Here is an 11899-nt window from a genome sequence, read left to right on the forward strand (position 1 = left end):
CAAGGGGCCCAAATGGCTGTTGGATAGCTGGGACATCCCTGGACATCTTTTTGCTGCTGAGATCCTGCTCTGGACAGTGCTATGTCCATCTCAGAAGCTGGGGGAACACAGGAATCAAAGATGGCAGGGGTGGAATGACCCGCTGTGGATTTCACACCTGCTAAGATGCCAAATGAACTTCTGCTGGCAGCAGCCCAAGCCTGTGTGAGGCTAGCTGATAACTAGGCTGATTATGGGTTATAGGAGAAAGATAGGGGGCTATCTGCCTGTTCAGCTCCATGAGAGCAAGAGTTGAGGCTCCCTGCCTGCCCTGCTCCAGCTCCCAGGCACTTTGAGAGCTGTGCTCTCAGAGGGGAAAGGCTTTGTGAGCTCCAAGGGCAGCAGATGTCCCTGAGTGTATTTGCAGCGTAGGGAGGCCTTGAGCTGCAGGAATGTGTGAGAAGAGGCAGAGGTGTGTTGTGCCTGGGCAGGGCCTCTGCTTGGATGGTGGTATGTCCCTCTTCCTTTGACCCCAGAAAGGAGTGGTGTGAGCCACTTCGATAAAGGCTTTGCCCTAGAAAATACTTCGGGGCATTTGCAGCACTTTATAAATGTGAGCCTCTGTCTTTCTGTGCTGGAGTCCTGCCAATCTGAGCTTTCAAAAGCGCAGCAATTTACTGCATTATGTAACTAAAAGTCTTGAAATCATACTGTTCCAAGCCCCACTGGAGAAAGGATAACTGCTTGTGGGTGGAACCTGGGAGATGGCAGGGTTTTAGTCTCCTGAGGGTTCTGAGGTGATACTATCCTCATTGCCTCAATTCCTTCTCTCACTGTTGCTGTGCAGAGGAGTGTGGCTGTAGGCTACCCATTCCTGCAGATTAGTCAGGACTTTTATAGGGAGCAGTTGTGATACTCATAGCCATTACTTGGTCTCATCAGTCTTAATTACTGCAAATATGGTTATTTTATTTCTTAATAGGGCAAACTGTAGCTGGCTGCCTGGCAGCTGTGCATTTGATTTCTAATCATGTATTACATGTTGCAGCTCTTCCAGAACAGAGCTGAAAATGTCATGACTGTGGTGGGGTGTTTTTAATTTTTTTTTTTTTTTTTCAATTTTTTTTTTTTTTTTCCTTTTTGGAAGAGGGAGGGAATCTTTCCGGTTGGGCTGGCTGCCTTACATGTGCTTTATTTTTTTTTTCCTTCAATTGTTTGAAACTACTTCTGTGTGAGTTCAAGGACTAAAAGGAAGCCTAATGGGGTTGAAGGATGAGCTTTCTAAAACTGATCTTTCTTAATAAGGATTTTCAGTGAGTCAGGGAAAAGTGTTGTGGCATGCAGAAGTCCTTGTGTAAACTCTCTGGCGTCAGACTTTGGGAATCTTTGGTCTCAAAACCTTGTTCAGCTCAGGGTTTTAATTGTGCCTCAGCAATGCAAGAGAGGTCATGTCTAACCTGCCAGAAGCCTTTTATTTTACAGAGAGATGACACCTCAGCACCCGCAGGAGGAGGAATGCTGCTTGTAGGGGAAGAAAAAATAAATTAACCAAGCCACAGACATTTTGGAGCAGTGGAAGAATTAAACCAGTGTATATGTCAGGGACAAAAGGGAAAAATCCCCAACGCCTCATCAGAACCCCCTCAGCCTTTGCCTTGGATGGCTTTTATTGCCTGTTGTTTTAATTAGTGCTCACAAGTAGATTATATTCCTTGCTGGGAGCTTTTATAGCCAACACCTGGCAGTTTCAGCTTCCAAAAATGTTTTGGATAAATCTGTGTGGTTGGATGATGCTTTAGGGTTCACTGAAGGCTGAGAAAGCTCAGTGTGACTCCTAGAAAGAGGTGGCATACTCCAGTATGCAGCTTGTGTGGGGAGGGCATGTTCAGCAATTCCCAGGGCTTATGGTGGGTGGGTGGGCTGCTCTGTGTTCCAAGAGATCAGACTGCATGAGGAGTTTCTGTAGAGCCTGGCAGTTTCTTGGTGGCTGCTTGTCCCAGGTGGGTGCTCACAGGTGTGTTTTGGCCCAGTGATCTGCCTGTAGCCAGACATCATAGATAAGGGCTCATCCTGGTGAGTCCCGGAGAGGAAATCAGAAGAAATGGGCTCTGGCTCCTGGGCATAGTTCAGCTGCGGACGTGCCAGGGGCAGCGTCTTGTCAATGATTCCTTTGTTGGAGTGGCGGGTGGCTTGGAGCTGCTCGTGATGGTCATGTGTTGCACCGCCCAGGATGCAGGAAAATACCCTGCCAGTGAAAAATCATTGTCTGGGTCACAGTAAACCAGCCTTAGCAGCTTACAGAAACTGACCTCTGGTGCTTTTTCTTCCTCTCGCCCCATGTGGATCCGGGGCATTACCGTGGCCAGGTGTCAGATGGCTCTGGCAAACCTGGTGCTGTATCAGATAACTGGTGCCAGTACCTCCAGTGCCAGGTAGGAAGGAGTAGGATCTCCCCACGACTCTGGATCACCAGCTGTGCTTCAACCAGGACATTGAGATCTCAGCCTTGGATGTGCTCCAAGTGACACAGAGTGAGTGAGAAGGCAGGAGCCTTTAGTCCTGTAGTGTGTGCTATAGGATTGTGCCAGGTAGATGCTGGCATGTCAGCAGGCATGGATGAGATGGTAATCACTGTGAGCTGAGGTGGATACAGGCTATAAATAGGAGGCTGCACCTCTCTGAGCCAGCACCACACTGCTTTGAAGTTGTCACTGTGCCTGGCATGGCCTCAGGAGCTCTGGAAAAGGCTCTTCTGCTCGAAGCTGGCTTTTTCCTCAAGTGCAGACCTGAGCAGCAGAGAACTGTGGTGTGAGGGGCAGGCTCTAGTGAAGGAGCCTGATGTTGCCCCTTGGCTGATGCACTTAATATGGGTGGGGGTATCTCTGGCTGTGAGGCTGGGGAGGGCTGCAGTGCATCAGAAAATGCCTTCTGAAATCCCTGGAGGCACACAGGAGTTCTGGGGCTGGCAGCGATTTCTGTTGCTTTGCATGTTGTCACCCTTGTTTGTGACCAGCTACCCTTGTTATGGTTCCTTGCTGTGATGCCTTGCGCTGCTCTTGGCTGCCTGGACCAGCCTACATTTGGATTAACAGCAGCTCTGGAGTGTGATCTAGTTCTGCAGCAGTGTGGGCCCATGCATGAGCAGCCTCACCCTGATGGCCTCTGGATTGTTCCCAATCAGCCTCTCCAAGGGGATTCAACACTTCAGCAAGCCTGAATGACATTTTCCTGTTCATTTTGCTTTCTAATTGCTTCTGGATTCGAGCTTTTTAGGTTAATTGTTTTTATTCTTGGGTGCATTGTGAAACCTGCTGTAGCCTTTTTGATCAAGGAGGAGGGTTTGGATACAGTTGGGTCAGGAGGTGCCCTGGCAGGGTCAAACAGCAGGGGAACCAGACTCTGCTGGGACTGCTCTGTGGGGATCCATCTCTGCCTTCCCTGGTGGCATATAGATGCCTTCCTTAGTCACTGCTCAGGCTAAGTTTAGCCACAGTCCCTGACCTTTAGGGATGGAGGGTGTGCTCTGACACCCAACTGCCCTTTTTCAGTAGAAATAGAGGTGTCCTGTTTGGTATGTGCATGGGGACTTACTTCCCCTCAGTGTGTCTGCATATAATAAGCTTGATGTGCAGCTCCTGCTCTAGGTGGCCTGGGGCTTCTTGGGATTTTGCAGTACTGGAGTTGCACTCCTGGAGATGCTGTGGGAGCTCTGCCTATGCAGATGAGCCCTGGCTGCTGTCACAGACACCGCCTGCCCTTTCCAGATTAGGTCAGGGTGTCATGTCTTAAATTTGTCACTTAGAAATGTGTGCTGACTGGGACTCTTAAAGGCCAGCTGCAATCTGAGCGTGTATTTGTATTTGGGGTGGCGCACTGTGCTGGTGATCCTGGGCTGCTCTCACCTCACAGGTCAGCTTTCCTTATGGTGGTGGGGGCACTGGTGCAGGGCCAGCCTTGCAAACTGAGCTTGAGTCGTGCAGTTGTATGCCAGGAGCAGGGATTCTGCTTTAACTGAGGCAACACTTTGTCGTTTGCAGATCTTTGATCCCCAACTGAGTCATCGCCGACTTGATTCAAGATGCCACCGGCCATTGGAGGCCCCGTAGGATACACTCCTCCTGAAGGAGGGTGGGGATGGGCTGTTGTCATCGGAGCTTTCATCTCCATTGGATTTTCCTATGCCTTCCCCAAATCTATCACAGTGTTCTTCAAAGAGATTGAGGTCATCTTCAATGCGTCCAGCAGCAAAGTCTCCTGGATTTCCTCCATCATGCTGGCTGTTATGTATGCAGGAGGTAAGTGGGCTGGGGGCAGTGGTACATGTGCTTCTGCATCACAGCACAAGATGCTGGTCTCCTGCTGGGGCTGGTGATTCCCACCTGACTGTAGTGGGAACAACCAAAATTTTGCTAAAACTTGGAATTCTCTCTTTATGTGAGAGCAAAAACTCCCTTAATGAGTTTTCTTAAAGGGGGTTGTTCAAAAAGTTCCATTTAATGCCCAGAATGCAAAAACCGGGTTAATCTGTACTCCTCTGCAAAGCTGTAAAATCTTTCCGGGGAATTATGACTTGTGTAATTCTGCCCTTGTTCCTGTTACAGAAGGCTGGAGATGCTGTGTCTGCTCTCAGCATCTTCCTGAAGGCCGGGGAGCTGCTGTGTCACATGTGGCAGCCCTGCTCTCAGGGGCACTTTCTTTCAGCTAAGACAATGATTTTTTAATTTTTTTTCCAGTTTGGGGAATAGTGGATATATCTAGGGATGTATCCCCAGTTTCTCATCAGCTCAGTTGTGCTTAGAATGCACTGAAGCCTCATGTCACATGTAGCTGCTTGCTGGTGTCAAGAGGCAGCTTGTGCTTTTTGAGGATGAGTGTGCACTGGAAGTACAGAGACATGAACAGAATAAGGCAAACCCATCTAAACGAAAACAACTCCCCTCCCTCCCCTGTCCTTTCAGAAGCTGTCATTTGAAGGTTTTTAATTCCCAAGCTGGGTACTTTATGCGTGTTTTTAATGGGTGAGGAGCATGCAGAGTGTTATTGGTCTCTAGACCCTGGGGTCTTATATGTGCCTGCAAACACAGCGTTGTGATGGGCTGAAGGAAGCACTGTGAGCCTGCTGTTGTGGCCACTTCAGAGGCAAATGGGAGCTTGTCCCTGCTGCCAGTCCCCAGCTGGCGAGTTGCCTGCAGCCTTGTTGGGTTTGTGCATCCAAAGGAGCTGACGTCAGCTCTCGGCTGAGCACGAGGCTTTTCCTTTGCACGGAACAGGCTCTGCTTTGTCCTAGCTCAGCTAGCGAAGCGACCAGCACATTTCTGTGCTCCAATGTTGTAACAAGCTTGTAAACCGTGTAACTGCCTTAATGAGACTCAATCTGGGCCACTCCTCTTCTCCCAATAGCTCAGAGTTGGTTCTTCTAGGGGCACTGTTTGGAGCTGCCTGGCAGAAGGGGTAAGAACTCCCTCCTCTGGTACTGGAGTTGTGGCTGTCGCCATGTCCCCTTCCCTTCATGGTGATACTGTCTCTCCTGCTTCCATTGAGCTGTTGCCATTAAATTCCAGCAGCTGCTGGTCTTGAACTGCTTGCCCATATGGTGGCAGGGATGCTGAAAATACTCCAGATCTACCTGGGTGCATTTTTTCCCCCCAGAAGGTGGTTGGGTACTGAACAGGCTTCCCAGAGCAGTGGTCACAGCCCCAAGGCTGCCAGAGCTCAAGGAACATTTTTGGACAATGCTCTCAGGCAAAAGGTGGGATTGTTGGGGTTGTCCTGTGCAGAGCCAGGAGTGCAACTTGATTCTTGAGGATCACTTCCATCTTGGGATTTTCTACGATTCATCCCCCAGCTGCAGAAGCACAAGAATTGCTGATGCCCTACTCATTCCTGCCTGAAACCAGACCCTTTACAGAGTCTGAATTGCACTGGTGGAGTCCCAGCGTGCATCCTATTTTCACTGTCTCCTAGGACACCTGCTTGCTTGGAGGCTGAAAAAGTAGTTCATCCTCTGGAGGAACATCCTGGGCTGATGGAATCTCACAGAGCTGGGGCAGCTCCTGTCCTGGGCAGGGCTAGGTGTGAGGAAGCAGCACATTTCCCTATAGCTGCCCTGTGCAGTCATGATCAGGATGCACAGATGTCATGGTGTCAAATGCCCCTTTGTCAGCTCCATGTTGGGATTAGATTCCATTACTTACATGTTCTTGGCAGCCTGAGCAACCAAGTTAGATCAGGTAATGTTTAGTCAAAAACGCTTCCTGTGAATCTAGAAAATAGGAGTGGGTGTGAGTTCTTTTTCTTTAAAAAAGAAGGGGGGGGGGGTATGGGGGAAGTTGGCCCTAGAGTGCATGGTGCTGTGCAGCTGGGTGGCTTCCTGCTGATTGCCCTTTGGAGCCTGCTGCTCCCAGGTGGACTTCCCAGAGGAGAGACTGTGGCTGCCTTCAGACTGTTCAGGTGCATCACGTTTGCTGAGTTCAAGGTCCAGGTTTTGCAAAGTGCTGAGTGCTCTGTGGGACTTGTGATGTGGCAGTTCTCAGGTGCTGCTGCCTCTCGCAGGACCAGGGCCATGGCCCATTCCTGGTGGCATTGTGTTGGAGCCTCTGGTAGCAGAGAGCAGAATGAAATGCGTGGGGCTGGGGGCAGCCTCTGCAGCGCCAAGGCTTCTGTAACCTGCTCCAGGCTTTGTTTAAACTGGGCAAAAAGGTCAAGTACCATTTGAGGACCCATGAATAACATGTTGACAACCTCCCTGTCTGTTAATGGCAAAGCAAGGTCTGTTAATATTCAATGGATGTTCATTCAGTGTATTTAAATACATTTTAGTGTCTGTAGAGCATGCTTGGCAGTCTCTAATCACTGTTTGCTTTGGATTAAAGCTCCTGATAGTCAAGCACTTAAAAGGGCAATTGGACCCTGTCTGCCTTAGGAGTAGCAGTGAAAATAGAAGCACCCCTTCTCCTGGGTCAGTGCTACTTCTCTCCAAGCCCTCAGGAGCTTCACCTGCACCCAGGTGCAGGTGAAGCTCCTCACAGCTTTGTCTGGTCTTGATCAGAAACCTCTGGCAGGAGATGGTGCAGTTGCTTTGTGGCTGAGACCCCCAGCCCGTGGTGGGTGGCTGCAAGTAGGGCAGAGCCCACAGCACAGCATGGGGCAAGTGGCTTCAGCCTGTTCTAAAACTCTGAATCTAGGGGCAGCTGGTGGCCAGGCAGCTCCTATTTCAGCCCACAGAAGGCAACTGCTCAGGAAGTCAAAACTTTCTGTGCTTCAACAATTCTCTCTGTTACGGTTTGTTTAGATTGGATATTTAGGAAGAAATTCTTCGCTGAGGGTGATGAGGTGCTGGCACAGAGAAGCCTAGAGAAGCTCTGTTTGCCCCATCCCTAGAAATGTTCAAGACTGGGTTGGATGGGGCTTACAGCAACCTGTTCTAGTGGAAAGTGTCCCTGCCCATGGCAGGGAGTTGGAGCAAGATGATCTTTAAGGTCCCTTCTGATTGAAACCATTTTGTGATTCTCTTATCTCCAGCTGCCTCTAAACCTCCTGCCCTTTCTCTTTACCCCAGTTCCCTCGCTGGGAGAAGCAGCACTGTGTGAAAGCTGGAGTCCTCTGCAGTGTGCTTGTGTGTGAGTCTGGTCTCTCATGCAATGATAACTGCTCTCTGGATGCATCTCCTTTGTTTGCCCAGGTCCCATCAGCAGCATCCTGGTGAACAAGTATGGCAGCCGGCCCATCATGATTGCGGGTGGCTGCCTCTCCGGCTGTGGGCTCATCGCAGCCTCCTTCTGCAACACGGTGGAGGAGCTCTACTTCTGTGTTGGGGTCATAGGGGGTAAGTGATAGCTCTGCTCTAGTGGGGCAGTGAAAGGAGCGACTTCAACCTGGTAATTATTAGTTGAAGTCTGAATTTGCATAAATTCTGGTTCTTGTCACTGCCTGGGTGGCTCTTCTTTAGCTGCCAGCAGGGGTTGACTCCTGCTCATGCAGCTGGGAAGCGGGTGGGTCAAGTGTTGGAATGGACTGTCTGGGGCACTGGTGGAATCACCATCTCTGGAAGTGTTAAAACAGCATGTGGATGTCACACTTGGGGACATGGATTAATGGTGGACCTGGCAGTGGTGGGGCAATGGTTGGACTCCATGATCTTAGAGGGCTTTTCCAACCTAAATGATTCTGTGATTCTAAGTTGGAGATGGAGCTGTGAAGCCCTGCCCTTCTGCTGCTGAGGGTGTCCAAGCCCTGAGCTCCTTATCTTTCTCTTGCAGGCCTTGGACTTGCCTTCAACCTGAACCCTGCCTTAACCATGATTGGCAAATACTTCTTCAAGAAGCGTCCACTGGCCAATGGGCTGGCGATGGCGGGCAGCCCTGTTTTCCTCTCTACCCTGGCACCTGTCAACCAGCTCTTCTTTGGCATATTTGGCTGGCGAGGCAGCTTTCTCATCTTGGGTGGCCTCCTGCTGAACTGCTGCGTGGCTGGATCCCTGATGAGGCCCATAGGTCCCAAGCCGGATCAGCTGAAGAAAGAGGTCAATAAGGAAGTGCAGCAGGAGGCTGGGAAGGCGGGGAAAAAGGATGATGGTGATACCAGCACAGACCTCATTGATGGAAAGGCCAAGAAAGAGAAGACCTCATTCTTCCAGACAATCAACAAATTCTTGGATCTGTCTCTATTCACACACAGGGGCTTCCTGCTCTATCTGTCAGGCAATGTAATCATGTTCTTTGGGTTGTTTACTCCCTTGGTCTTCCTCAGCAATTATGCAAAGAGCAAGAAGATTCCTAGCGAGTCTGCAGCCTTCCTGCTCTCCATACTGGCCTTTGTGGACATGGTGGCCAGACCTTCCATGGGACTGGTGGCAAACACCAAGTGGGTCAGACCCCGCGTCCAGTATTTCTTTGCCATCTCTATTATTTACAATGGGGTTTGCCACCTCTTGGTCCCCATGTCCACCACCTATGCTGGCTTCTGCATTTATGCTGGCTTCTTTGGTTTTGCCTTTGGCTGGCTGAGCTCGATCCTGTTTGAGACCCTGATGGACCTGGTGGGAGCTCAGCGGTTCTCCAGCGCAGTTGGCCTGGTGACCATTGTGGAGTGCTGCCCTGTGCTTCTGGGACCCCCTATGCTAGGTAGGGTGTGCTGTGCCTGGAGAACTCACTTGGGGACATGGCTTTAATGGGGTGGTGCTGGGTTGGTGATTGAAATTGGTGATCTTAAAGGTCTTTCCCAACCTTAACAATTCTATGATTCTTTGACTATGGCTGTCCTGCCTGGACTTGGTGAATGGTGGTGGGTTCCCTTGAGCCATGGGCAGTGGTCAGAAGACCACCCCAGCATCTGAGGAATGGCCAAGGAAGTGGAATCTGAACCCCTGGCACAGGATATGGGAACAGGGAATAAAGGAATATGGGACAGGTCCTTGCCTGAATGTGAGGGTAATTGGCTTGGGCTGCTCTGGGGAGCATCTCCATGACCTGGAGCTGTTCTGGGGGCATCTTGCTAAACTGTCCCTTCCCTTGTCTCTTAGGGAAGCTCAATGACATGTATGGTGACTACAAGTACACATACTGGGCCTGCGGGGTTGTCCTGATCATCGCCGGGATCTATCTCTTCATCGGAATGGGCATCAACTATCGCCTGGTGGAAAAGGAGCAGAAGGCAGAGGAGAAAGCAAAGGAGGGGAAGGAGGAAGAGACCAACGTTGATGAGGCTGGGAAGCAAAAAGCGGCGAACAGTGGTGTGGCCCCCTCACCTAAGAAAAATGTGGAGGATGGTGTCAAAGAGGAGGAGAGCCGCATGTGAGGGACTGGTCTTAATCCCGGAGTGTCGGGGAAGCGCCGCTGCCCTGGTGCGGCAGCTGGGGCAGAGCTCTGCTGGCGCTGGGTGGCCGTGAGAAGTGTTTAAACCAGGTGTTCATTTTTAAACAGGCTCTGAATTGTCTTTCCATCTGTGTTAAACAAAGGTAACAGGACTACACATGCAGTATCCTCGTGTGTCCAGGGGCAGGGGGGCTTTTACAGTCTGGCTTTTTAACAGTAACATGAATGTACTAATATGTGCCTTACAGTCTCCATATCTAGCTGAATCTGAAGGAGCCTTAACTCTAAACTGTGCTTTAGCTCTGTATTCTGCTTGGGGTTGGGGGGTGGGGGGATATGTGTGCGTTTTGGGGGAGTTTTGTTGTTAAAAAGCCATAAAAAGCAGGATACTGGATTTGTTGAAGCATGATGGGCTTCAGGGCCAGCCCTGGATGAATACTGCTTCACACGCTTCTTACTGCAGGCCCTCTGCGGGGGAGATGTGGGCGTGGGGCGAGGTGCTCCTCTCTCCCTGTGCCCAGTGCCTCCTGGCTCTTTAGGTGGTCTTTAGGTATGTTTTGAAAACAGTTTAGCTACTGTAGTTCTTTAAAATCCCTGTTTTTGTAGCTGTTCTCTCATGGGATATTCAGGTTGAAGAAAGATGGCTGCAGTTTTTGTTGGGTAGCGTCATCTGCTCCAGGGTCGCGGCAGCCCTGCTTGCCCAAGCCTTCCATGGGGAGTGTTGGGGTCTCCTCTGCTTCCCCTCTCTGCCTCAATAGTGCCTCTTCTCAGCCCAGTGCTGGGTGATGTGAAATGGGCTCAGGTTTTGGTGCTGACATTCACACTGCTGTTGGCTGTGCTGCTCCATCCTGCCCATAGGGTGGGTTTCACCCAGAGCATCCCATCCAGCCATGTGTTTTGCGTGCCTGACCTTGGGCAGAGTGGTGAGGTGGGTGGAGGTGGTATATCCCTGAGACTTTCTGCTTTTGCTCTTTTTATCTGTTAGAGAAACCTCTTTTACTTGCTTCTGTTCAACTGAGATCTTAAGGCGGTGGATGCTGAACCTCTCACATCTAGGACACGTAAGGGGGAGGAAAGAAATTGTATGTATTTATTTTTTATTTTTTAGTGTTGGAAAATATCTCAACGTACGTGGAGCAGGTTAATGGCTCTCAGGTTCTAGTAAATGTTGATCAGAATTCATGTTAAGAGGCTGAGTTTTTTCAAATAAACTTGTTTTTTTACAATTTACCCGTCAAATGTTGAACTTCTTTCTTAGAAGTGTGATTTCTATGTGCCAGATCACATAGATTTAGGGTCAGTTTTGGGGAGAGGGTGAGTGGGCCTGTGGCAGGGCCTGGCTCTCCACTTGCTGCTCCAGCACCCTGTGGAAACAGGGCATATACTGAGGTGAGATGCTCCTTTTCAGCTGGAAGAGGAGGCTTTGGTTAGCAGTTGGGATGGCTACACCATAGTGTCCTCATGCACTCTGGTTTTAGAAACCTGTAAAAACCTTTGAGAATTCCCTTTAACCCCTCATTTAGTTTCAGCCCACAAATTAAGGTGGTTTTGAGGGAGTTATTCTGGTGTCCCTGGATCTGTGGCTGGTTCAGGCCCTGCATTGCAACTGCTCTTCCTTGACTACATGGCCCTTTTTGCCTTTTTTTGGTCTAAATATCTCATAAAGCAGCCTGGATTGTTGTTTTTTTTTTTTTTTTTTAATACTATAGATTATAAAGCCCGGGGAGTATTTTGTACAAGAGGATGTTGTACAGTTACTGAGCTGTGATGTAAAGCCAGGCAATAGTATTTTCATAGCTGGAGTGTCTGGTGGACCACAGGGATGGGCTCATGTCACAGTCACAATAACCAACCCCTGGGAAACTGCTCCTGTTATCCAAGTTCTTGTAGACACAGACAAGGTCCTCTCTGTGTGGAATGGTCTCTGGTGGGACTCAGACAGGGCTGCAGAAGGGCCTGGGCTCTTCTGCCATACCAAGCATTGGTGATGCCTGTTGAGAAGAGCATGTGTTCTCTGCAATGCAGGATATGCTCAGCCTTTCTCTGCTGGTCCCTACCTTTTGTGAACGTGGAGGGTCCTGTCTGGCCTCTGTCCACAGCTGACATGG

The 11899-nt window shown here is 49.9% G+C and overlaps 1 protein-coding gene across 5 annotated transcripts in view; it reads left to right on the forward strand.

Moving 5' to 3' along the window:
• Window positions 1–11021, forward strand: part of SLC16A1 (solute carrier family 16 member 1) — a 201069-nt gene extending 190048 nt beyond the window's left edge. For 2 of the 5 annotated variants that reach the window (XM_083878492.1, XM_083878494.1), the window contains exons 2-5: window positions 4017–4274; window positions 7661–7804; window positions 8238–9101; window positions 9500–11021. In XM_083878492.1, the coding sequence (XP_083734618.1) occupies window positions 4058–4274; window positions 7661–7804; window positions 8238–9101; window positions 9500–9774 (1500 nt within the window). In that variant the 5' untranslated portion in view covers window positions 4017–4057 and the 3' untranslated portion in view covers window positions 9775–11021. Of the gene's footprint in view, window positions 1–2297; window positions 2511–3865; window positions 3889–4012; window positions 4275–7660; window positions 7805–8237; window positions 9102–9499 lie in introns of those variants that run through there. The other 3 variants (XM_083878491.1, XM_083878495.1, XM_083878493.1) reach the window with 3 other exon arrangements.
• The last annotated feature ends 878 nt before the right edge of the window (window positions 11022–11899 follow it).

The sequence above is a fragment of the Zosterops lateralis genome, assembly GCF_965231275.1.
Source record: "Zosterops lateralis genome assembly, chromosome: 26".
Lineage (NCBI taxonomy): Eukaryota > Metazoa > Chordata > Aves > Passeriformes > Zosteropidae > Zosterops > Zosterops lateralis.